The 27,851-nt window shown below is 38.9% G+C and overlaps 1 protein-coding gene across 1 annotated transcript; it reads right to left on the bottom strand.

Annotated features, from left to right (window-relative positions):
• Positions 1-22,121: 22,121 nt before the first annotated feature.
• Positions 22,122-27,120, bottom strand: LOC128639681 (trypsin-like). Its single transcript, XM_053691804.1, has 5 exons — positions 27,078-27,120; positions 26,685-26,838; positions 24,205-24,458; positions 23,797-23,933; positions 22,122-22,271 (listed from the first exon to the last, which is right to left on the bottom strand). The coding sequence occupies exons 1-5, from the start codon at positions 27,118-27,120 to the stop codon at positions 22,122-22,124; spliced, it is 738 nt and encodes a 245-aa protein (XP_053547779.1).
• Between the last annotated feature and the right edge of the window lie 731 nt (positions 27,121-27,851).

The raw sequence follows: 27,851 nt of genomic DNA, 5'->3' as shown, positions 1-27,851 counted from the left end.
TGTCACTTGGTAAAACATGTGCTAGTGGTGTACAGTGTCACTTGCTAAAACATGTGCTAGTAGTGTACAGTGTCACTTGGTAAAACATGTGCTAGTAGTGTACAGTGTCACTTGGTAAAACATGTGCTAGTAGTGTACAGTGTCACTTGGTAAAACATGTGCTAGTGGTGTACAGTGTCACTTGGTAAAACATGTGCTAGTAGTGTACAGTGCCACTTGGTAAAACATGTGCTAGTAGTGTACAGTGTCACTTGGTAAAACATGTGCTAGTGGTGTACAGTGTCACTTGGTAAAACATGTGCTAGTAGTGTACAGTGTCACTTGGTAAAACATGTGCTAGTAGTGTACAGTGTCACTTGGTAAAACATGTGCTCTAAGTGTACAGTGTCACATGGTAAAACATGTGCTAGTAGTGAACAGTGCCACTTAGTAAAATATGTGCTAGTAGTGTACAGTGCCACTTGGTAAAACATGTGCTAGTGGTGTACAGTGTCACTTGGTAAAACATGTGCTAGTAGTGTACAGTGCCACTTGGTAAAACATGTGCTAGTAGTGTACAGTGTCACTTGGTAAAACATGTGCTAGTAGTGTACAGTGTCACTTGGTAAAACATGTGCTAGTAGTGTACAGTGTCACTTGGTAAAACATGTGCTAGTGGTGTACAGTGTCACTTGGTAAAACATGTGCTAGTAGTGTACAGTGCCACTTGGTAAAACATGTGCTAGTAGTGTACAGTGTCACTTGGTAAAACATGTGCTAGTGGTGTACAGTGTCACTTGGTAAAACATGTGCTAGTAGTGTACAGTGTCACTTGGTAAAACATGTGCTAGTAGTGTACAGTGTCACTTGGTAAAACATGTGCTCTAAGTGTACAGTGTCACATGGTAAAACATGTGCTAGTAGTGAACAGTGCTACTTAGTAAAATATGTGCTAGTAGTGTACAGTGCCACTTGGTAAAACATGTGCTAGTGGTGTACAGTGTCACTTGGTAAAACATGTGCTAGTAGTGTACAGTGCCACTTGGTAAAACATGTGCTAGTAGTGTACAGTGTCACTTGGTAAAACATGTGCTAGTAGTGTACAGTGTCACTTGGTAAAACATGTGCTAGTAGTGTACAGTGTCACTTTTTAAAACATGTGCTAGTAGTGAACAGTGCCACTTAGTAAAACATGTGCTAGTAGTGTACAGTGTCACTTGGTAAAACATGTGCTAGTAGTGTACAGTGCCACTTGGTAAAACATGTGCTAGTAGTGTACAGTGTCACTTGGTAAAACATGTGCTAGTAGTGTACAGTGTCACTTGGTAAAACATGTGCTAGTAGTGTACAGTGTCACTTGGTAAAACATGTGCTAGTAGTGTACAGTGTCACTTGGTAAAACATGTGCTAGTAGTGTACAGTGTCACTTGGTAAAACATGTGCTAGTGGTGTACAGTGTCACTTGGTAAAACATGTGCTAGCAGTGTACAGTGCCACTTGGTAAAACATGTGCTAGTAGTGTACAGTGTCACTTGGTAAAACATGTGCTAGTAGTGTACAGTGTCACTTGGTAAAACATGTGCTAGTAGTGTACAGTGCCACTTGGTAAAACATGTGCTAGTAGTGTACAGTGTCACTTGGTAAAACATGTGCTAGTAGTGTACAGTGTCACTTGGTAAAACATGTGCTAGTAGTGTACAGTGTCACTTGGTAAAACATGTGCTAGTAGTGTACAGTGCCACTTGGTAAAACATGTGCTAGTAGTGTACAGTGTCACTTGGTAAAACATGTGCTAGTAGTGTACAGTGTCACATGGTAAAACATGTGCTAGTAGTGAACAGTGCCACTTAGTAAAACATGTGCTAGTAGTATACAGTGCCACTTGGTAAAACATGTGCTAGTAGTGTACAGTGTCACTTGGTAAAACATGTGCTAGTAGTGTACAGTGTCACATGGTAAAACATGTGCTAGTGGTGTACAGTGTCACTTGGTAAATCATATGCTAATAGTGTACAGTGCCACTTGGTAAAACATGTGCTAGTAGTGTACAGTGCCACTTCGTAAAACATGTGGTAGTAGTGTTCAGTGTCACTTGGTAAAACATGTGCTAGTAGTGTACAGTGTCACTTGGTAAAACATGTGCTAGTAGTGTACAGTGTCACTTTTTAAAACATGTGCTAGTGGTGTACAGTGTCACTTGGTAAAACATGTGCTAGTAGTGTACAGTGTCACTTGGTAAAACATGTGCTAGTAGTGTACAGTGCCACTTGGTAAAACATGTGCTAGTAGTGTACAGTGTCACTTGGTAAAACATGTGCTAGTAGTGTACAGTGTCACTTGGTAAAACATGTGCTAGTAGTGTACAGTGTCACTTTTTAAAACATGTGCTAGTAGTGAACAGTGCCACTTAGTAAAACATGTGCTAGTAGTGTACAGTGTCACTTGGTAAAACATGTGCTAGTAGTGTACAGTGCCAATTGGTAAAACATGTGCTAGTAGTGTACAGTGTCACTTGGTAAAACATGTGCTAGTAGTGTACAGTGTCACTTGGTAAAACATGTGCTAGTAGTGTACAGTGCCACTTGGTAAAACATGTGCTAGTAGTGTACATTGTCACTTGGTAAAACATGTGCTAGTGGTGTACATTGTCACTTGGTAAAACATGTGCTAGTAGTGTACAGTGCCACTTGGTAAAACATGTGCTAGTAGTGTACAGTGTCACTTGGTAAAACATGTGCTAGTAGTGTACAGTGTCACTTGGTAAAACATGTGCTAGTAGTGTACAGTGTCACTTGGTAAAACATGTGCTAGTGGTGTATAGTGTCACTTGGTAAAACATGTGCTAGCAGTGTACAGTGCCACTTGGTAAAACATGTGCTAGTAGTGTACAGTGTCACTTGGTAAAACATGTGCTAGTAGTGTACAGTGCCACTTGGTAAAACATGTGCTAGTAGTGTACAGTGCCACTTGGTAAAACATGTGCTAGTAGTGTACAGTGTCACTTGGTAAAACATGTGCTAGTAGTGTACAGTGTCACTTGGTAAAACATGTGCTAGTAGTGTACAGTGTCACTTGGTAAAACATGTGCTAGTAGTGTACAGTGCCACTTGGTAAAACATGTGCTAGTAGTGTACAGTGTCACTTGGTAAAACATGTGCTAGTGGTGTACAGTGTCACTTGGTAAAACATGTGCTAGCAGTGTACAGTGTCACTTGGTAAAACATGTGCTAGTGGTGTACAGTGTCACTTGGTAAAACATGTGCTAGTAGTGTACAGTGTCACTTGGTAAAACTTGTGCTAGTGGTGTACAGTGTCACTTGGTAAATCATATGCTAGTAGTGTACAGTGCCACTTGGTAAAACATGTGCTAGTAGTGTACAGTGCCACTTCGTAAAACATGTGCTAGTAGTGTTCAGTGTCACTTGGTAAAACATGTGCTAGTAGTGTACAGTGTCACTTGGTAAAACATGTGCTAGTAGTGTACAGTGTCACTTTTTAAAACATGTGCTAATAGTGTACAGTGCCACTTGGTAAAACATGTGCTAGTAGTGTACAGTGCCACTTGGTAAAACATGTGCTAGTAGTGTACAGTGTCACTTGGTAAAACATGTGCTAGTAGTGTACAGTGTCACTTGGTAAAACATGTGCTAGTAGTGTACAGTGCCACTTGGTAAAACATGTGCTAGTAGTGTACAGTGTTACTTGGTAAAACATGTGCTAGTAGTGTACAGTGTCACTTGGTAAAACATGTGCTAGTAGTGTACAGTGTCACTTGGTAAAACATGTGCTAGTAGTGTACAGTGCCACTTGGTAAAACATGTGCTAGTAGTGTACAGTGCCACCTGGTAAAACATGTGCTAGTAGTGTTCAGTGTCACTTGGTAAAACATGTGCTAGTAGTGTACAATGTCACTTGCTAAAACATGTGCTAATAGTGTACAGTGCCACTTGGTAAAACATGTGCTAGTAGTGTACAGTGTCACTTGGTAAAACATGTGCTAGTAGTAAACATGTACTAGTAGTGTACAGTGTCACTTGGTAAAACATGTGCTAGTAGTGTACAGTGTCACTTGGTAAAACATGTGCTAGTGGTATACAGTGTCACTTGCTAAAACATGTGCTAGTAGTGTACAGTGTCACTTGGTAAAACATGTGCTAGTAGTGTACAGTGTCACTTGGTAAAACATGTGCTAGTAGTGTACAGTGTCACTTGGTAAAACATGTGCTAGTGGTGTACAGTGTCACTTGGTAAAACATGTGCTAGTAGTGTACAGTGCCACTTGGTAAAACATGTGCTAGTAGTGTACAGTGTCACTTGGTAAAACATGTGCTAGTGGTGTACAGTGTCACTTGGTAAAACATGTGCTAGTAGTGTACAGTGTCACTTGGTAAAACATGTGCTAATAGTGTACAGTGTCACTTGGTAAAACATGTGCTAGTAGTGTACAGTGTCACATGGTAAAACATGTGCTAGTAGTGAACAGTGCCACTTAGTAAAATATGTGCTAGTAGTGTATAGTGCCACTTGGTAAAACATGTGCTAGTGGTGTACAGTGTCACTTGGTAAAACATGTGCTAGTAGTGTACAGTGTCACTTGGTAAAACATGTGCTAGCAGTGTACAGTGTCACTTAGTAAAACATGTGCTAGTAGTGTACAATGCCACTTGGTAAAACATGTGCTAGTAGTGTTCAGTGTCACTTGGTAAAACATGTGCTAGTAGTGTACAGTGCCACTTGGTAAAACATGTGCTAGTAGTGTACAGTGCCACTTGGTAAAACATGTGCTAGTGGTGTACAGTGTCACATGGTAAAACATGTGCTAGTAGTGAACAGTGCCACTTAGTAAAACATGTGCTAGTAGTGTACAGTGCCACTTGGTAAAACATGTGCTAGTGGTGTACAGTGTCACTTGGTAAAACATGTGCTAGTAGTGTACAGTGTCACTTGGTAAAACATGTGCTAGCAGTGTACAGTGTCACTTAGTAAAACATGTGCTAGTAGTGTACAATGCCACTTGGTAAAACATGTGCTAGTAGTGTTCCGTGTCACTTGGTAAAACATGTGCTAGTAGTGTACAGTGCCACTTGGTAAAACATGTGCTAGTAGTGTACAGTGTCACTTGGTAAAACATGTGCTAGTGGTGTACAGTGTCACTTGGTAAAACATGTGCTAGTAGTGTACAGTGTCACTTGGTAAAACATGTGCTAGTAGTGTACAGTGTCACTTGGTAAAACTTGTGCTAGTGGTGTACAGTGTCACTTGGTAAATCATATGCTAGTAGTGTACAGTGCCACTTGGTAAAACATGTGCTAGTAGTGTACAGTGCCACTTCGTAAAACATGTGCTAGTAGTGTTCAGTGTCACTTGGTAAAACATGTGCTAGTAGTGTACAGTGTCACTTGGTAAAACATGTTCTAGTAGTGTACAGTGTCACTTTTTAAAACATGTGCTAGTGGTGTACAGTGTCACTTGGTAAAACATGTGCTAGTAGTGTACAGTGTCACTTGGTAAAACATGTGCTAGTAGTGTACATTGTCACTTGGTAAAACATGTGCTAGTAGTGTACATTGTCACTTGGTAAAACATGTGCTAGTAGTGTACAGTGCCACTTGGTAAAACATGTGCTAGTAGTGTACAGTGTCACTTGGTAAAACATGTGCTAGTAGTGTACAGTGTCACTTGGTAAAACATGTGCTAGTAGTGTACAGTGTCACTTGGTAAAACATGTGCTAGTGGTGTACAGTGTCACTTGGTAAAACATGTGCTAGCAGTGTACAGTGCCACTTGGTAAAACATGTGCTAGTAGTGTACAGTGTCACTTGGTAAAACATGTGCTAGTGGTGTACAGTGTCACTTGGTAAAACATGTGCTAGTAGTGTACAGTGTCACTTGGTAAAACATGTGCTAGTAGTGTACAGTGTCACTTGGTAAAACTTGTGCTAGTGGTGTACAGTGTCACTTGGTAAATCATATGCTAGTAGTGTACAGTGCCACTTGGTAAAACATGTGCTAGTAGTGTACAGTGCCACTTCGTAAAACATGTGCTAGTAGTGTTCAGTGTCACTTGGTAAAACATGTGCTAGTAGTGTACAGTGTCACTTGGTAAAACATGTGCTAGTAGTGTACAGTGTCACTTGGTAAAACATGTGCTAGTAGTGTACAGTGTCACTTGGTAAAACATGTGCTAGTAGTGTACAGTGCCACTTGGTAAAACATGTGCTAGTAGTGTACAGTGTCACTTGGTAAAACATGTGCTAGTAGTGTACAGTGTCACTTGGTAAAACATGTGCTAGTAGTGTACAGTGTCACTTTTTAAAACATGTGCTAGTAGTGAACAGTGCCACTTAGTAAAACATGTGCTAGTAGTGTACAGTGTCACTTGGTAAAACATGTGCTAGTAGTGTACAGTGCCACTTGGTAAAACATGTGCTAGTAGTGTACAGTGTCACTTGGTAAAACATGTGCTAGTAGTGTACAGTGTCACTTGGTAAAACATGTGCTAGTAGTGTACAGTGCCACTTGATAAAACATGTGCTAGTAGTGTACATTGTCACTTGGTAAAACATGTGCTAGTGGTGTACATTGTCACTTGGTAAAACATGTGCTAGTAGTGTACAGTGCCACTTGGTAAAACATGTGCTAGTAGTGTACAGTGTCACTTGGTAAAACATGTGCTAGTAGTGTACAGTGTCACTTGGTAAAACATGTGCTAGTAGTGTACAGTGTCACTTGGTAAAACATGTGCTAGTGGTGTACAGTGTCACTTGGTAAAACATGTGCTAGCAGTGTACAGTGCCACTTGGTAAAACATGTGCTAGTAGTGTACAGTGTCACTTGGTAAAACATGTGCTAGTAGTGTACAGTGTCACTTGGTAAAACATGTGCTAGTAGTGTACAGTGCCACTTGGTAAAACATGTGCTAGTAGTGTACAGTGTCACTTGGTAAAACATGTGCTAGTAGTGTACAGTGTCACTTGGTAAAACATGTGCTAGTAGCGTACAGTGTCACTTGGTAAAACATGTGCTAGTAGTGTACAGTGCCACTTGGTAAAACATGTGCTAGTAGTGTACAGTGTCACTTGGTAAAACATGTGCTAGTAGTGTACAGTGTCACATGGTAAAACATGTGCTAGTAGTGAACAGTGCCACTTAGTAAAACATGTGCTAGTAGTGTACAGTGCCACTTGGTAAAACATGTGCTAATAGTGTACAGTGTCACTTGGTAAAACATGTGCTAGTAGTGTACAGTGTCACATGGTAAAACATGTGCTAGTAGTGAACAGTGCCACTTAGTAAAACATGTGCTAGTAGTGTACAGTGCCACTTGGTAAAACATGTGCTAGTGGTGTACAGTGTAACTTGGTAAAACATGTGCTAGTAGTGTACAGTGTCACTTGGTAAAACATGTGCTAGTGGTGTACAGTATAACTTGGTAAAACATGTGCTAGTAGTCTACAGTGTCACTTGGTAAAACATGTGCTAGTAGTGTACAGTGTCACTTGGTAAAACATGTGCTAGTGGTGTACAGTGTCACTTGGTAAAACATGTGCTAGTAGTGTACAGTGCCACTTGGTAAAACATGTGCTAGTAGTGTACAGTGTCACTTGGTAAAACATGTGCTAGTAGTGTACAGTGTCACTTGGTAAAACATGTGCTAGTAGTGTACAGTGCCACTTGGTAAAACATGTGCTAGTAGTGTAGAGTGTTACTTGGTAAAACATGTGCTAGTAGTGTACAGTGTCACTTGGTAAAACATGTGCTAGTAGTGTACAGTGTCACTTGTAAAACATGTGCTAGTAGTGTACAGTGCCACTTGGTAAAACATGTGCTAGTAGTGTACAGTGCCACCTGGTAAAACATGTGCTAGTAGTGTTCAGTGTCACTTGGTAAAACATGTGCTAGTAGTGTACAATGTCACTTACTAAAACATGTGCTAATAGTGTACAGTGCCACTTGGTAAAACATGTGCTAGTAGTGTACAGTGTCACTTGGTAAAACATGTGCTAGTAGTAAACATGTACTAGTAGTGTACAGTGTCACTTGGTAAAACATGTGCTAGTAGTGTACAGTGTCACTTGGTAAAACATGTGCTAGTGGTGTACAGTGTCACTTGCTAAAACATGTGCTAGTAGTGTACAGTGTCACTTGGTAAAACATGTGCTAGTAGTGTACAGTGTCACTTGGTAAAACATGTGCTAGTAGTGTACAGTGTCACTTGGTAAAACATGTGCTAGTAGTGTACAGTGCCACTTGGTAAAACATGTGCTAGTAGTGTACAGTGCCACTTGGTAAAACATGTGCTAGTAGTGTACAGTGCCACTTGGTAAAACATGTGCTAGTGGTGTACAGTGTCACTTGGTAAAACATGTGCTAGTAGTGTACAGTGTCACTTGGTAAAACATGTGCTAGTAGTGTACAGTGTCACTTGGTAAAACATGTGCTAGTAGTGTACAGTGTCACATGGTAAAACATGTGCTAGTAGTGAACAGTGCCACTTAGTAAAACATGTGCTAGTAGTGAACAGTGCCACTTGGTAAAACATGTGCTAGTTGTGTACAGTGTCACTTGGTAAAACATGTGCTAGTAGTGTACAGTGTCACTTGGTAAAACATGTGCTAGTAGTGTACAGTGTCACATGGTAAAACATGTGCTAGTAGTGAACAGTGCCACTTAGTAAAACATGTGCTAGTAGTGTACAGTGTAACTTGGTAAAACATGTGCTAGTAGTGTACAGTGTCACTTGGTAAAACATGTGCTAGTGGTGTACAGTATAACTTGGTAAAACATGTGCTAGTAGTCTACAGTGTCACTTGGTAAAACATGTGCTAGTAGTGTACAGTGTCACTTGGTAAAACATGTGCTAGTGGTGTACAGTGTCACTTGCTAAAACATGTGCTAGTAGTGTACAGTGCCACTTGGTAAAACATGTGCTAGTAGTGTACAGTGTCACTTGGTAAAACATGTGCTAGTAGTGTACAGTGTCACTTGGTAAAACATGTGCTAGTAGTGTACAGTGTTACTTGGTAAAACATGTGCTAGTAGTGTACAGTGTCACTTGGTAAAACATGTGCTAGTAGTGTACAGTGTCACTTGGTAAAACATGTGCTAGTAGTGTACAGTGCCACTTGGTAAAACATGTGCTAGTAGTGTACAGTGCCACCTGGTAAAACATGTGCTAGTAGTGTTCAGTGTCACTTGGTAAAACATGTGCTAGTAGTGTACAATGTCACTTGCTAAAACATGTGCTAATAGTGTACAGTGCCACTTGGTAAAACATGTGCTAGTAGTGTACAGTGTCACTTGGTAAAACATGTGCTAGTAGTAAACATGTACTAGTAGTGTACAGTGCCACTTGGTAAAACATGTGCTAGTAGTGTACAGTGTCACTTGGTAAAACATGTGCTAGTAGTGTACAGTGCCACTTGGTAAAACATGTGCTAGTAGTGTACAGTGTCACTTGGTAAAACATGTGCTAGTAGTGTACAGTGTCACATGGTAAAACATGTGCTAGTAGTGAACAGTGCCACTTAGTAAAACATGTGCTAGTAGTGTACAGTGCCACTTGGTAAAACATGTGCTAGTGGTGTACAGTGTCACTTGGTAAAACATGTGCTAGTAGTGTACAGTGTCACTTGGTAAAACATGTGCTAGTAGTGTACAGTGTCACTTGGTAAAACATGTGCTAGTGGTGTACAGTGTCACTTGGTAAAACATGTGCTAGTAGTGTACAGTGTCACTTGGTAAAACATGTGCTAGTAGTGTACAGTGTCACTTGGTAAAACATGTGCTAGTGGTGTACAGTGTCACTTGGTAAAGCATGTGCTAGTAGTGTACAGTGCCACTTGGTAAAACATGTGCTAGTAGTGTACAGTGTCACTTGGTAAAACATGTGCTAGTAGTGTACAGTGTCACTTGGTAAAACATGTGCTAGTAGTGTACAGTGTCACTTGGTAAAACATGTGCTAGTAGTGTACAGTGTCACTTGGTAAAACATGTGCTAGTAGTGTACAGTGCCACTTGGTAAAACATGTGCTAGTAGTGTACAGTGCCACCTGGTAAAACATGTGCTAGTAGTGTTCAGTGTCACTTGGTAAAACATGTGCTAGTAGTGTACAATGTCACTTGCTAAAACATGTGCTAATAGTGTACAGTGCCACTTGGTAAAACATGTGCTAGTATTGTACAGTGTCACTTGGTAAAACATGTGCTAGTAGTAAACATGTACTAGTAGTGTACAGTGTCACTTGGTAAAACATGTGCTAGTAGTGTACAGTGTCACTTGGTAAAACATGTGCTAGTGGTGTACAGTGTCACTTGCTAAAACATGTGCTAGTAGTGTACAGTGTCACTTGGTAAAACATGTGCTAGTAGTGTACAGTGTCACTTGGTAAAACATGTGCTAGTGGTGTACAGTGTCACTTGGTAAAACATGTGCTAGTGGTGTACAGTGTCACTTGGTAAAACATGTGCTAGTAGTGTACAGTGTCACTTGGTAAAACATGTGCTAGTAGTGTACAGTGCCACTTGGTAAAACGTGTGCTAGTAGTGTACAGTGTCACTTGGTAAAACATGTGCTAGTAGTGTACAGTGTCACTTGGTAAAACATGTGCTAGTGGTGTACAGTGTCACTTGGTAAAACATGTGCTAGTAGTGTACAGTGCCACTTGGTAAAACATGTGCTAGTAGTGTACAGTGTCACTTGGTAAAACATGTGCTAGTAGTGTACAATGTCACTTGGTAAAACATGTGCTAGTGGTGTACAGTGTCACTTGGTAAAACATGTGCTAGTAGTGTACAGTGTCACTTGGTAAAACATGTGCTAGTGGTGTACAGTGTCACTTGGTAAAACATGTGCTAGTAGTGTACATTGTCACTTGGTAAAACATGTGCTAGTAGTGTACAGTGTCACTTGGTAAAACATGTGCTAGTAGTGTACAGTGTCACTTGGTAAAACATGTGCTAGTAGTGTACAGTGACACTTGGTAAAACATGTGCTAGTAGTGTACAGTGCTACTTGTTAAAACATGTGCTAGTAGTGTACAGTGTCACTTGGTAAAACATGTGCTAGTAGTGTACAGTGTCACTTGGTAAAACATGTGCTAGTGGTGTACAGTGTCACTTGGTAAAACATGTGCTAGTGGTGTACAGTGCCACTTGGTAAAACATTTGCTAGTAGTGTACAGTGCCACTTGGTAAAACATGTGTAGTAGTGTAGTGTCACTTGGTAAAACATGTGCTAGTAGTGTACAGTGTCACTTGGTAAAACATGTGCTAGTATTGTACAATGTCACTTGGTAAAACATGTGCTAGTGGTGTACAGTGTCACTTGGTAAAACATGTGCTAGTAGTGTACAGTGCCACTTGGTAAAACATGTGCTAGTAGTGTACAGTGCCACTTGGTAAAACATGTGCTAGTAGTGTACAGTGCCCCTTGGTAAAACATGTGCTAGTAGTGTACAGTGTCACTCGCCCTCAAGCTAACTAGCGCACATATTACAAGTGGTGCTCTACCTTATAATTTCACTCTCTAGCTAACTAGCGCACATATTACAAGTGGTGCTCTTAATTATACTTTCCCTCTCCAGCTAACTAGCGTACATATTACAAGTGGAGCTCTAACTTATACTTTCACTCTCAAGCTAACTAGCACATATTTCAAGTGGTGCTCTTACTTATACTTTCGCTCTCAAGCTACCTAGCGCACATATTACAAGTGGTGCTCTAAATTATACCTTCGCTCTCTAGCTAACTAGCGCACCTATTACAAATAGTGCTCTAACATACTTTCGCTCTCTAGCTAACTAGCGCACATATTACAAGTGGTGCTCTAACTTATACTTTCGCTCTCAAGCTAACTAGCGCACATATTACACTTGGTGCTCTAAATTATACTTTTGCTCTCTAGCTAACTAGCACAGATATTACAAGTGGTGTGCTAACTTATACTTTCATTCTCGAGCTAACTAGCACATATTTCAAGTGGTGCTCTAACTTTTACTTTCGCTCTCTAGGTAACTAGCGCACATATTACAAGTGGTGCTCTAACTTATACTTTCGCTCTCAAGCTAACTAGTGCACATATTAAAATCGGTGCTCTAACTTATACTTTCACTCTCAAGCTAACTAGCGCACATATTACAATTGGTGCTCTAACTTATACTTTTGCTCTCAAGCTAACTAGCGAACATATCACAAGTGGTGCTCTAACTTATACTTTCGCTCTCGAGCTAATTAGCACACATATTACAAGTGGTGCTCTAACTTATACTCTCGCTCTCTAGCTAACTAGCACACATATTACAAGTGGTGCTCTAACTTATACTTTCGCTCTTGAGCTAACTTGCGCACATATTACAAGTGGTGCTCTAACTTATACTTTCGCTCTCGAGCTAGCTAGCGGACATATTACAAGTGGTGCTCTAACTTATAATTTCGGTCTTGAGCTAACTAGCGCAAATATTACAAGTGGTGTTTTAACTAATACTTTTGCTCTCAAGCTAACTAGCGCACATATTACAAGTGGTGCTCTAACTTATACTTTTGATCTTAAGCAAACAAGTGCACATATTACTAGTGGTGCTCTAACTTATACTTTTGCACTCGAGCTAATTAGCGCACATATTACAAGTGGTGCTCTAACTTATACTTTCGCTCTCTAGCTAACTAGCGCACATATTACAAGTGGTGATCTAACTTATACTTTCGCTCTCTAGCTAACGAGCGCATATATTACAAGTGGTGCTCTAACTTATACTTTCGCTCTCGAGCTAACTAGCACATATTACAAGTGGTGTTCTAACTTATACTTTTGATCTTAAGCAAACAAGTGCACATATTACTAGTGGTGCTCTAACTTATACTTTTGCACTCGAGTTAATTAGCGCACATATTACAAGTGGTGCTCTAACTTATTTTTTTGCTCTCAAGCTAACTAGCGCACATATTACAAGTGGTCCTCAACTTTTACTTTCGCTCTCTAGCTAAATAGTGCACATATTACAAGTGGTGCTCTAACTTATACTTTCGCTCTCAAGCTAACTAGCACACATATTACAAGTGGTGCTCTAACTTATACTTTCACTCTCAAGCTAACTAGCACACATTACAAGTGGTGCTCTAATTTATATTTTCGCTCTCAAGCTAACTAGTGCACATATTACAAGTGGTGCTCTAACTTATACTTTTGCTCTCAAGCTAACTAGCACACATATTACAAGTGGTGCTCTAATTTATACTTTCGCTCTCAAGCTAACTAGCACACATATTACAAGTGGTGCTCTACCTTATACTTTTGCTCTCTAGCTAACTAGCGCACATATTACAAGTGGTGCTCTAATTTATACTTTCCCTCTCAAGCTAACTAGCACACATATTACATGTGGTGCTCTAATTTATACTTTCGCTCTCAAACTAACTAGGACACATATTACAAGTGGTGCTCTACCTTATACTTTTGCTCTCTAGCTAACTAGCGCACATATTACAAGTGGTGCTCTAATTTATACTTTCCCTCTCAAGCTAACTAGCACACATATTAAATGTGGTGCTCTAATTTATACTTTCGCTCTCAAGCTAACTAGCACACATATTACAAGTGGTGCTCTAATTTATACTTTCGCTCTCAAGCTAACTAGAGCAGATATTACAAGTGGTGCTCTAATTTATACTTTCGCTCTCTAGCTAACTAGCGCCCATATTACAAGTGGTGTTCTAACTTATACTTTCGCTCTCAAGCTAACTAGCGTACATATTACAAGTGGTGCTCTAACTTATACTTTCACTCTCTAGCTAACTAGCGTACATATTACAAGTGGTTTTCTAACTTATACTTTCACTTTCAAGCTAACTAGCGGACATATTACAAGTTGAAAGTAAAAAGTTAGAGCAAAAGGGAAAGTCTATTGCTCTCAAACTTTAGAACTTCGACTATCATGACCGTGCTAACTTCTCCCCATAAACTATAAAGCGTGCCGTTTAAAATTCTTTAAAAATCCTAACACTTATTACTTACTCAGTAACCCAACTGTGCTAAACCTGAAGGTAGTTATGAATACTTTAAATTCCAATGTTCTTCACATAGAACCAAAGTCTGTTGCTACACTGAGTGACCCGGGAGGAAGCTAAAACAGCTTGGATAGCAGGTCGCACAAAAGGGAAGCACTCTCATAAGCGGGAAGCTGGATAAAGACCGCAGGATAAGGATTGTTGACAGCACGCTGGAATACAGACTATTCAAGAGTGGTGAGAATTGAAAGGGGCCCCTTAGGTGAGACTATATCTCTCAGTAGGAATTCCCCAAGGCCACTTCTATTTGCTGTGCTAGTCCCTCTACTAGACCTATAGCCTATTTTTCCGTCTCTATACTGTGGGACTGCAGCGTTGCTATATTTGACGGCTATGCATGATTACTTCTAACCTGCACAAACTGCTTATGATTGCAATTGCTTACTAATGCCCTAGGATGATGTGCGGAGAAAAGGCACAATAATTACCTGCTTATCTTTGCTGGTTTACAATACCTTGACGGCTTTGCTATACATGCATGTGTTTTACTATAAAGCCAAGCATCGATATTATTAACTTCTAACAAATGGACTTTCATGTTTGTCTGTTTATACGCTGTACTTACTGTGACGTGTATTATGCCATTTCAAGTTATTGCGTAATATGGTGCTTTTAGGTTTAACAGCATTTATTTGAGGCATTACAGAGATAAGGCTTTAAATTATTGTCCCATTAAAATTAGCCCCACTGACGTCTGAATTATTGTATACTTCTCTCTACCATGGACATTGGTGTATGTTTTTAACTTATTTAAGGTGGATTATGTTTATGTTTTTGATTTTGTTTATGATTTAGATATTTGTAATGAATACATTTATATATTATATAAGATACTGTGTATTCCAAATCTTTGCTTTTGGTGTTATTTTGTACTCTCATATAAGCGGATTCTCTGTTAATGAAATATAGTATTGATATGATTAGTGTTGGCTAAGGAAAACATTTTTTTTCTCCTTTTTTCTTTAATTTTCTGCTCTGCTAAAGGTATTATATATATATATATAAATATATACATATACTGTACCTATATGAACATAAATATTTACACTTTACTTATATACAGACACGCAACCTATATTACCAGCACAATTTAACAAGGTCTAGAAATCCATTAAGATAAACTGCGCTCGAGTGAAGTCAGACGCACAAACCCTTCTTGGGTTAGAGAACTTTACCATGGATTTGATATCAAATTGTCACGCTATAGGTAGCCTAGTCAAGCAATACTGGTTATTGTGCATGCGTTCATTAGCAAACCACTTTTAATCTAGCCCAGTGTGTTTATTAATATTACAATTATATATGTTTTATTAAATAGGTGTTTATATGCGTATAGTACTTTATTTTAATGTGTTTTACATGTGTTTTGTGTAACTTTTGTTTTAACCCTTAGGGTCTGATTTATCAAGCTCTAAAGACCACTCCTCCATAACTTGTCCACCTGCTCTGAGGCTGATCGAATATGATCGGATTGATTGATACCCCCAGCTAGCGGCCGATTGGCCACGTATCTGCAGGGAGCGGAATTGCACCAGCAGTTCACAAGAACTGCTGGTGCAATGATAAATGCCGACAGCGTATGCATTTATTGATGTGCAGCGGACATGATACGCTACATCGTATCTTGTCCGCTCGCACTATAATAAATATAACCCTTACAGTTTACTTCATTTCTCAAGGTGCGCTAATTATTTTAGCGCAGTTTTTGCTTGCACTCGAGTGTAACCTATAACTTTCAACTTGTAATACCAGCAGAAATTAGCATGGTTGCAATATCCATTGAAAGAATAAGCTGTGATCAAACAAAGGCCTCGCTTCCATTGAGTCGTTAAAAATGGAGCCGTAAGCTACCGAAGCGGACGACAGCTAAAAGTAATTTACGGCTCCATTTTAGTACCAGGTTTCCATTGAAAAGATTAGCGTGTTGCGCGCAGTCGCTCTTTTCGGCCGTACGTAAGTTTGCGTTGCCAACCGATGTCGGATTTGTCGAAAAGCGCGCCATAACAAGTGCATTGCCATGGTAACCCGACCTCTGTCTATAAGAATAACGGTTTGCGCCTGCGCTCTTTACCTGTGATCGCCTCTAGAGAGAAAGACACGGGAGCTAGTTGCGTTGGTAGGAGTTTTGGGTTTTTGAGAGTTGTTTGAGAGTTAGTGGAGATTTTGATATTTGATTTTCATATATTCTTATTGTAGGCCTCATATAATATTAGGAACACACACACACATCCATACATTAGTTAATTAACACACATTAGTTTATACACACAAATACACACACACACACATACACACTTTTATTTGATACAAACACATTCACATTTTTTTTTTCATTAACCCCCATATCCCCATCTTCCTTTATTACTCCTTTCATTAATCCCCTTATTCCACTTCCCATCCCCCCTTTGACTACCCTTCCCTTCCTCACTATATAACTTGTTTTTTTATATATACATTTTGCCCATCCTATTTTTTTTTTTTTAACATCCCATATTTTTTGTTTCATTTGACTATATAGCTCACCCCTTTCTTCATTTGCATCCCTTATTATTTTTCTATAATTTTGTTCTAATCCTCCTTAGTTTTTCCTTTTTCATTTACATCCCTTTGTTTATTTTCACCCCCACATTTTATTTTTATTTTGAGGGATATAGAATAGAGATAGTTAGGGTCTAGATAGGTTAGGTAGTTAGTTTTGGGGCTATTTAATTTAGGGTTTAGTTAGGTGAATTAGTGTAGTTAGGTAAGCTAGGGACTTTAGTGTTAGGTTAGAGTTAGGGAGGAAGGAGAAAGGGATGGATAGGCCTAGTGGAGTTGGGAAGGGGGTGGCTAGGGGGAGGGCAGTGGTGAGGGTGGATAGAGGGAGGGGGAGGGGGGAAGTAGGGAGTAGTATGGGCAGGAATAGGGGCCGAGGTTTGGGTGGAGGATTTGTCCTTCCTCAAACCCTGGCAGAGGAGGGAAGGAGAGAGGGTGGAAGAGGAATGGAGGTGGGAGGAGTGAGGAGGAGTCAGCCTCAGCTAGGCACAAAAAGAAAAGGGAAAGTGGGGCAGACTGTGGCAACTGGGGGTGGGGCTGGTGGTAGCCTGTCACAGCCTGCAGGGACAGAGGAGGTAGAGAGGGCTGGTCCCCAGTCACAGGAGGGAGAGTCTGTGTCTGCTGGCCCTTCAGGTGTGAAGGGCAGGCTAAGAGAGGAGAGGTACTCTGAGGAGGAAAAGGAGGCTCTTGTTGAGGCATACTTGGAGAGGGCAGCTCAGCTGGAGAACCCTAACCTGAGGCCGGCTGTCCGGAATAAGCTGTGGGAGGAGATTCGAGTGGCAGTCAGCTGCTTAGGACGTAATCGTTCTACTGCCAGCATTAAACACCGCTATCATGACTGCAGGAGGGAAACCAAAGCTAAGCTGGCACAGCAGGCCAAATATGCACGTGGGACAGGTGGTGGTCCTAGCAAGAGAATACACCTAAGGTCATGGGAGGAGATGCTGTCCAATGTCATCTCGGATGAATCTGTTTACGGATGTAAGGGGACAATGGACACCTCTGTGCCACCTGAAGAGGTGTATGAAGGTGAATATTCAATATTAAATATAACCATATATGTGATGTATATATGTTGTATATCATAAATACCCATCTGTGTTTAGCTATGAATCTAAATTTACATAGTTGTATTTAATATGTTCAGCAAGCACTCTGTATTGTATATCTGCTCCGACAAGCAAGAATATTGATAATATAATATCCAAGAATATTAAGCATTTCATATAAATCATGTGTCATTGTCCTTAAAGGGACACTGTACCCAAAATATTTATTTTGTGATTCAGATACAGCATGCAATTTTAAGCAACTTTCTAATTTACTCCTATTATGAATTTCTCTTCATTCTCTTGCTATCTTTACATGAAAAATAAGACATGTAAGCTTTTTTTCTAGGTTCAGAACTCTGGACAGCAGTTTTTGATTGGTGGATGCATTTATCCACCAATCAGCAAGGACAACCTAGGTTGTTCACCAAAAATGGGCCACCATCTAAACTTACATTCTTGCATTTCAAATAAAGATACCAAGAGAATAAAGAACATTTGAAAATAGGAGTAAATCCGAAAGTTGAATAAAATTGCATGCTCTATCTGAACAAAAGAAAATATTTGGGTACAGTGTCCCTTTAACAATGTTCCTTTAAGACACAGTCTATAAAGATTCCTCAGTTATGGTCATATATGCTTTGATTTTATCCCAAACACACTATATGTATGTATGTGTGTGTGTGTGTGTGTGTGTATGTGTGTGTATGTGTATGTGTGTGTGTATGTGTGTGTCTGTGTGTGTGTGTGTGTATGTGTGTGTATGTGTATGTGTGTGTGTATGTGTGTGTGTGTGTGTGTATGTGTGTGTATGTGTATGTGTGTGTGTATGTGTGTGTCTGTGTGTGTGTGTGTGTATGTGTGTGTATGTGTATGTGTGTATGTGTGTGTGTGTGTGTATGTGTGTGTGTGTACATATATACACATAAATATGGAATATAATAGTCTGTATTGTTATGCTACAAAGTAATATATTCTATTAGATAGATAATGTAAACATACCGTATATTTATTTGTAGGTTCCGAACAGGAGGAGTATGAAGCTGCACCAACACCACAGCAGGATGTTCCTACATTCACTGAGGAGGATGAGGATATCTATGGTGACACTACCTCCTATATCAGCCTCTTAGAAGATGATATGCAGCAGCCTAGGGCATATGAGGTGGAGGATGTATCATGCCCTTCTCCATCTACTTCGGAGACAACATTTCATGTTTTGGGTTCTGAACCCCAGCAGACTCATCCTCCTCAACAATGGCAGTTCATGCATACTTCGCAGCAACAAATGGCACAGCCCCCACAGCTGCACCCACCGCAGCAGATGATGCACCCCCCACAACATCCTCCTCAGCAACAGATGATGCACCCACCACGACATCATTATCCTCAGCAGCAGATGATGCACCCACCACAGCAGCATACAGATCTGCATCATCTGTACTATATGCCTCCCACTCCTATGGCACAACAGGAATCCACACCACCACCCACTGCACCCACCAATGTATTGCCAACAGTGCCATCACAGACAACCTCACAGTCACCAATACGGAGAGACAGCCCTGGAACCAGCCAATTATTAGTTCCTGAGACACCAAATGTACAACAGGGTCCGGCACAGTCCCAGCAGGATGATCTACTGAGGCTCATACATAGAGAGCTTAGGCTGTCCAGGCTCCAGCAGCAGCAGGATTTGAGAAGGATACAGAGCCAAATGGACATCCATAATGCCTCACTCGTCCGCCTGGCAGAGGCAGTGGAGAGGCTCGCGGATAGGCCCCAAACTCCATCCTCCCTTGCATCCTCTGTCATCTCCCTGCAGGACCCTGAATCGCGGTTATTAGCCTCACATTCAGCTGGTGGGCGTCGCACAAGACGCCACACTGCCCCCCTAAGTACCTCTCCTCCAAAGGCAAAATCCCGCCGCAAGAATTAATTAATATTCTTTTTTTTAAACCCAAGATATATCATATCTAATTTTTGCACTAAAGCACTTTTTTAAGTGCGATTTTCATCTCATAAATATGCATCCATTTTTCTAATCCAAATTTGAACATATATCTTAATATTATTCTAATAGCTGTTTATCTGCTAAAAATGAACAGCTTTATTCATTTTTATTTCACATGATGTCAATTAATATGCAGGTGTACATTGTTGATAAATTTATGTGTCCTTTTATTGAGGATATCATATTATGCCGTTTAAGAATACTTGGGGATACGTGTCTGAAATTTATACAGTATATGCTATCTAACATAAGTCAACGTGACATGTGTAAATGTTATGATTTATATTCCACAAGCATATGTTGTTTGCTCCTTCAGATGAAGCTAATAAGGGTTATACAGTTATAGAAGAGTTGAAAAGTAAATACTCCTTCCTGTTGATATGGCCAAATACCTTGCATTCATTCTTATAGTCCTATGTGGAATGTAATATCTGAAATATATACCTATCATGACTAATACCTATCATGACTAATGCACTCCTTTTTGTCAAGATTATTATTCAATATTTAGAATAATTAGATAAATGTATCTTTAGGATATTTATGCACTGATGTATATACAACATATATGTGATTGCCATGATATAGAGGTGATTAATACATTTTAATTGACATCATATGAACAGACACAGACTCTCCCTGGGACCAATGCACAATGCACTTTTAAAATGTTTCAATAACTCCATGTTAAAGACAATACTTCATATCTCTTGAAGTATGTAATATTAAGCACTTATGTATTTTGGTTAATAGTCTAAATATTGCAAATGTATTATCTGCTTTAGCAGACATGACATTACATATATTTTATAAATATTAGTACTATGACACATTATAACTTTAATGTGTCATCGTTTTGTATTGAATAAATATGATTTTCACATTGAAAATTACATTTGAATGAGGGTAAATCTGTAATAATAAAACTCATCTTCATGATAAACAACTTATTTCGTTTGAATTATTTTTCTATATGTATTGAGATTATATATAGCATCCCTGGGCAAAGGTTTCATTTTGAATAGGTAGATATTTTATTTATTTTTATAATATTTTACCAGGAAAGATACATTGAGATTTCTATGGTTTTCAAGTATGTCCTGGGTCCACAAAACATTGCATTGATACAATGGGTACAATAAAATAAAAAAAATATAATAATACACCATATATGCACAAAAATTTAACATAGAACCGGTAGGAAATATATAATCAACAATGACAGGTGCATTCTGTTTTGAGATATGTAGAGAGGGATCTCTTAAAGGATATTAGGCATGGGGAAGGTTTGAAAGTGTGCGGGAGGTCGTTCCATAATTGTGGTGCTTGCATATATTTTTATATGCACATACATATTGAAATTTCTATGACAACATGGGTGCAAATATTCCTATACATAGGACCAATAAATGTAGCATATATAATGTTATTTGTACATTGAAACACTCATAATTGTTTTGTGATTTGCTATTTCAATGAGAAACAGGCCTCAAAAAGCTCTTTTTTCCTCCTTTACACCTAGTTGAGCTGGGGGTAATATTTCTCAATGTATCGACAGCCTCCGACAGTGTATTAACGGTTAGCGCTTTCAATGGAAACCTGGTATAATTTATCGATTAACGGCTTCTATTACTTTCTATGGGACGCGAAAATCTTTTCGGCAGCCGAAGTCCGGCAGCCGATATTGAGGTATAACGCGCCATTGGAAACAGTCGTTAAACGCTATTGCTTTCGACAGCATATTTAACGGTTTGCGAGTGCACGCAAACTGAATTACGACTCAATGGAAGCGAGGCCAAAGTTGGCCGCACTAACCCTTCTCTGATTATCGAGCTTTGCAATGGAATTGTGATATTCCACAAAAAGGATGAGAATCTAGTGCACTATTAATTAACAACTGATTATTATGATATGCCAAACTTGATTTAATTGTTTGTTTGTTTTTAAAGGGTTATGAAACCCAACTTTCTTATTTTCTTTTATTTTTAAATGTACTTCATTTTCTTGGTATCCTTTGTTAAAGGCGTAATAATGCACTACTGAAAGCTAGCTGAACACATTGGGTGAGTTAAGGGCAAGATGCATATATGTTCAGCTACAAATGAGACACTAGTTCCCAGTAGTGCACTGCTGCACCTGAGCCTTCCTAGGTATGCTTTCCATCTAAGGATACCAAAAGAGCAAAGCAAATTAAATTAAGTAAATTGGAAAGTTGTTTCAAATTGCATTATCAAACTGAAACATAAAGTTTAATATTGAATTTACTGCCCCTTTAATGTAAGTGTAAAAATAACTTTTTTAGTCCTAGAAAAATTTGACACAAACATGTTAAAGTATATGAGGAGACTCAGATCATAAGATGTGAAATCAATAATCAATTTATTTAATGATGGTCTTCAATATCAATGTCCATAATGAAGCCGGAGCTCATCTTATGTACAAATACATGCAGATAGGATGTAGCCAGGAATACAAGTGATTTAGTTGGCAGCGATGGTGTTCTGGATCCAGGAGACGTAGTTGCAGACCTTGGTGTAGACACCAGGATAGTTCCTGAGAGCGCAGCCATAGCCCCATGAGACGATACCCTGCAGCTGTCCGTTACACACCACAGGTCCACCAGAGTCACCCTGAAAGAAGGAAGATTATTATAACAGAAGAAATAGCTTGAAACCAAATTAGGGAGAATAAGCTAAAGGAGATGATAAATACATATGTGAAATATTAAATAAAATATGAGCAGTCAGTTCATGACTTTATTAGACGTATCAGTAAAATAGTGTGTAAAAAAAAAGAAGGTAAATAAGATAAAGATATTTGTGCAAAGAAAAAAATAAAAATATAAGGGGAGTACGCATTGTATTTTGAGTATTTAAGAAATTGTATGCACAAAGTTCAGTTAAAGGGAAAGTCTAATTCAGAATTATTATTGTTTAAAATGCTAATGTTCCCTTTATTACCCATTCCCCAGTTTTGCATAAGCAACAGTTATATTAATATACTGTTTACCTCTGTGACTACCTTGTATCTAAGCCTCTGCAGACTGCCCCTTATCTCAGTTATATTAATATTCTATTTACCTCTGTGACTACCTTGTATCTAAGCCACTGCTGACTGCCCCTTATCTCAGTTATATTAATATACTGTTTACCTCTGTGACTACCTTGTTACTACGCCTCTGCAGACTACTCCTTATCTAAGTTATATTAATATACTGTTTACCTCTGTGACTACCTTGTATCTAAGCCTCTGCAGACTGCCCCTTATCTCAGTTATATTAATATAATGTTTACCTCTGTGACTACCTTGTATCTAAGCCTCTGCAGACTGCTCCTTATCTCAGTTATATTAATATTCTTTTTACCTCTGTGACTACCTTGTATCTAAGCCACTGCAGACTGCCCCTTATCTCAGTTATATTAATATTCTTTTTACCTCTGTGACTACCTTGTATCTAAGCCACTGCAGACTGCCCCTTATCTCAGTTATATTAATATACTGTTTACCTCTGTGACTACCTTGTATCTAAGCCACTGCAGACTGCTCCTTATCTCAGTTATATTAATACACTGTTTACCTCTGTGACTACCTTGTATCTAAGCCTCTGCAGACTGCTCCTTATCTCAGTTATATTAATATAATGTTTACCTCTGTGACTACCTTGTATATAAGCCTCTGCAGACTGCTCCTTATCTCAGTTATATTAATATTCTTTTTACCTCTGTGACTACCTTGTATCTAAGCCACTGCAGACTGCCCCTTATCTCAGTTATATTAATATACTGTTTACCTCTGTGATTACCTTGTATCTAAGCCACTGCAGACTGCCCCTTATCTCAGTTCTTTTGAAAGACTCACATTTTAGCGAATGAGGAGTGTTATCTTTATGGCACACATAAACTAGCACTGTCTAACTGTTAAAAACTGTCAAAATCCACTGATATAAGGCAGTCTTTAAGGGCTTAGAAATTAGCATATGTGCCTTCCTAGGTTTAGCTCTCAACAAAGAATACAAAGAGAACTAAGCAAATGTGATGATAAAAGTAAATTGCAAAGTTGTTTAAAATTGCTTGCCCTATCTGAATCATGACAGTATAATTTTGACTAGAGTGTCCCTTTCAAGTTAGATTAATAGAAAGAGACAGGTGATGTTACCTGGCAGGAATCCTTGCCACCTTCCAGATATCCAACACAGATCATGTTGTTGGTGATCTCTCCTGGGTAGGCACCGGTACACTGGGCAGTAGTCAGGATGGGGGCGCTCACGCACTGCAGGAGATCTGGGTAGTTGGCTACAAATGAAACCATTAAATCATTAAGCAACTAGTTCAGATTCTACGTAGCCATGCAATAAGCTTTTCTTCTATGCTATTATTTTATACTAGATATACAAAATGATTCTCTAGCAGAAACACTGTACCCTTTATGTGGGTTTGCATATTCTCTGAGAAATAAACGTATTAAGCTGTGCTTTAAAAAGGAATAGCTCAAACAAGCAATGGCTTTAGCCTTAGATTTATTTATAGAACATGTTACACTGAATATTTAGTAATAGTTACTCACTGCCACTGCTGAGTGTGTTTCCCCAGCCAGAGATCAGACAGCTGGTGCCAGCCGCGGCACATCCAGAGGGCAAAGCTACAGCCTTCACATAGGAGTTCAGGGTGGCGGCAGAGGCGAGCTTGATGAGCATGATGTCATTGTCCAGGGTCCTGGAGTTGTAGCTGGCATGTCTGATGACCTTGGCAGAGTTGATGAACTGCTCTGTGCCCTCACTGGTAACGATGTTGTGCTCTCCCAGTCTGACCTGGATGCTCCTGCAGGTGTAATGAGATGGAAAATCAGAAAGGAATGTAGACTGCAATTTGAATCAGAAAAAAATATCTTCATGAAATATAATTTTGGAAATTTACACCTAGATTACGAGTTTTGCGTTAGAGCCTGTGCGGTGCTAACGAGCAGTTTATGCTCACCGCTCACTTGCAGACAACGCTGGTATTACGGGTTTTAGTGAGCGAAGAGCAAAATTTAGCTCCACATCTCAACTCAATACCAGCGCTGCTTACGGTAGCGGTGAGCAGGTAAAACGTGTTTGTGCACGATTTCACCATAGGGATAAATGGGGGATAGCCGGCTGAAAAAAAACCCTAACACCGGCAAAAAAGCAGCATAAAGCTCCTAACGCAGCCCCATTGATTCCTTTGGGTTAAAACTTTTTATGTCTACACCTAACACCCTAACATGAACCCCGAGTCTAAACACCCCTAATCTTACACTTATTAACCCCTAATCTGCCGCCCCCAACATCGCCGCCACCTACATTATAGTTATGAACCCCTAATCTGCTGCCCCCAACATCGCCAAACCCTACATTATATTTATTAACCCCTAATCTGCCGCCCCTGTCGCCACCACTATAATAAAGTTATTAACCCCTAAATCTAAGTCTAACCCTAACCCCCCTAACTTAAATGTAATTTAAATAAATCTAAATAAAATTAATACAATTCACTAAATTATTCCTATTTAAAACTAAATACTTACCTATAGAATAAACCCTAAGCTAGCTACAATATAACTAATAGTTACATTGTAGCTAGCTTAGGGTTTATTTTTATTTTACAGGCAACTTTGTATTTAGTTAAACTAGGTACAATTACCTAAACTAAATACAATTAATTACAATTTAAAAAAAATATCTAAGGTACAAAAAGCAAACAAACACTAAAGGGATTTTTGTAATTTAGTGTAGGGTAGGGCTTTTTTTATTTTGGGGTGCTTTTTTATTTTGTTAGGGGGATTAGATTAGGTTTAATTAGTTTAAAATTCTTGTAATTATTTTATTATTTTCTGTAATTTAGTGGGGGGGTTTTTCATACCTTAGATATTTTTTTTATATTTTTTTTAAATTGTAATTAATTGTATTTAGTTTAGGTCATTTATTTAATTATAGTGTAGTGTTAGGTATAATTGTAACTTAGTTTAGGTTTTATTTTACAGGTAAATTTGTCTTTATTTTAACTAGGAAGTTATTAAATAGTTAATAACTATTTAATAACTATTGTACCTAGTTAAAATAAATACAAAGTTTCCTGTAAAATATAAATAAACCCTAAGCTAACTACATTGTAACTAATAGTTATATGGTAACTAGCTTAGGGTTTATTTTATCGGTAAGTATTTAGTTTCAAATAGGAATAATTTAGCTAATTATAGTAATTTTATTTAGATGTATTGTAATTATATTTAAGTTAGGGGGGTTAGGGTTAGACTTAGATTTAGGGGTTAATACATTTAATATAGTGGCAGCGACGTTGGGGTCGGCAGATTAGGGGTTAATAAATGTAGGTAGGTGTCGGCGATGTTAGGGCCGGCAGATTAGGGGTTAATAATATTTAAATAGTGTTTGCAATGCGGGAGTGCGGCGGTTTAAGGGTTAATATATTTATTATAGTGGCGGCGATGTCTGGTTTGGCAGATTAGGGGTTAAAAAATTTATTTTAGTGTTTGCGATGTGGGAGGGCCTCGGTTTAGGGGTTAATAGGCAGTTTATGGGTGTTAGTGTACTTTTTAGCACTTTAGTTAAGAGTTTTATGCTACAGCGTTGTAGTGTAAAACTTTTAACTACTGACTTTAAAATGCGGTATCAGGCTTGACAGGAGAGGGTCTACTGCTCACTTTTTGTCAGACTCGTAATACCGGCGCTATGCAAGTCCCATTGAAAATATAGGATACGCAATTGACGTAAGTGAATTTGTGGTATTTCCGAGTCTGGCCAAAAAAGTGAGCGGTGAGCCTGTTATTTCAAGACTTGTAATACCAGTGGGCGTTAAAAAGCAGCGTTGGGACCTCTTAACACTGCTTTTTAACCCTAACGCACAACTCGTAATCTAGCCAATAGTTTTTTGAATAAACTTTAGAAGACATATTTGAAAAATATAGCAGAAAAAGATATAATTAACTATAGATGCTTGGGGGCTATATATGAATATTAAAAACAACTGTAGGAAAAGTAGTACATGAAAACAATTCAAATAACTTACGCTTTGTAGCAGTGAGCAGCAGACACAACCCACTGGCTGTTAATCAGGGACCCACCACAGAAATGGTAACCGGAGTTCAGAGACACCTGATATGGGAGAGCGTTCTTGCCGCAGGTGTAACCTCCTACAATCTTATCATCATCATCAAATGCAGCTGAGAACATAATATTACACAGATAAAAGAATGTTAGACTTTTTTAGAGTTTCTGACCAATTTGTTTATAAAGATCTCTCTAATGTTAGTGATGCAGCATCCTAAAACAATGTAGGATCTTGAAAAGACATGTTAAACATTAGTAATAATTTATTGGGGATGTTCTAAATTCTTGTTAGCTTTTACATGATGCTAGCACTTATTGAGTATAGTGTATATTTTCTGTGTTTCACACTTACCAGCAGCTCCCAGGAGCACACAGAGCAGAAACAGCTTCATCATGGAGATATGTTGGATGGATATGTTTGTTGTAGAACAGCTTGGTATTTATATGGTTTGTTGGTGGTAATCGTTCTTTACCTAACACCTTGTGTCACATCATGGAAACGTGGTCTAGTTAATCAATACTCAATGTATAGATATCAATAGGTAGCTTATCAAGGGACTTGTGCTATTTTAGTCATAGAAAGTACACAAGGAAGAGATAATGTAACAACAAAATTTGTTTTTCTGATTTATCAACTTCTATCACCATCAAGACATTTTGAAAAAAGATATAAAAAACAGACGCTAATTTTATAAATCTATTCTCAGAAAAACTAGCAAAAAAGTAAGCTCCATATAAATTATTGCACCTGATGTAGAAATTAGAAAATTATATTTTAATTGAATAAAAAAAATGATTTCCAAAAATCTTACTTTTCTATTGGCCAGATTACAAGTTTTTACAAGTTTTGCGTTATGGCTCATAACGCTGCGATTTTCCCTACCGCTGTTATTACGGGTCTTGTAGGTATAGCTGTACCGCACACTTTTTGGGCTTTAACGCAACATAACTACTGCACCTTTCAAGAAGTCCTTTTTCAATGGGACTTCCGTAGCGCCGGTATTACGAGTTTTGCCTGGGAGGTCAAAAAGTGAGCGGTACAATCTATACTGACAAGATTCGTACCACCATCTAAAGTCAGTAGTTATGGGTTTTGCGTTACAAAGCTGTAGCATAAAACTCATAA

Source organism: Bombina bombina, chromosome 9 (assembly GCF_027579735.1).
Source record: "Bombina bombina isolate aBomBom1 chromosome 9, aBomBom1.pri, whole genome shotgun sequence".
In the NCBI taxonomy this organism is placed as follows: domain Eukaryota; kingdom Metazoa; phylum Chordata; class Amphibia; order Anura; family Bombinatoridae; genus Bombina; species Bombina bombina.
This window is presented reverse-complemented; position numbering and strand designations above follow the sequence as displayed.

Excerpts from the sequence above, each read along its gene's own strand:
- LOC128639681 (XM_053691804.1), bottom strand. The coding sequence starts at position 27,120 with ATGATGAAGCTGTTTCTGCTCTGTGTGCTCCTGGGAGCTGCTG. Across the intron at positions 24,459-26,684 it reads GCTGCTCACTGCTACAAAGC|GAGCATCCAGGTCAGACTGG; the intron begins GTAAGTTATTTG and ends TTACACCTGCAG. Across the intron at positions 23,934-24,204 it reads AAACACACTCAGCAGTGGCA|CCAACTACCCAGATCTCCTG; the intron begins GTGAGTAACTAT and ends TTTCATTTGTAG.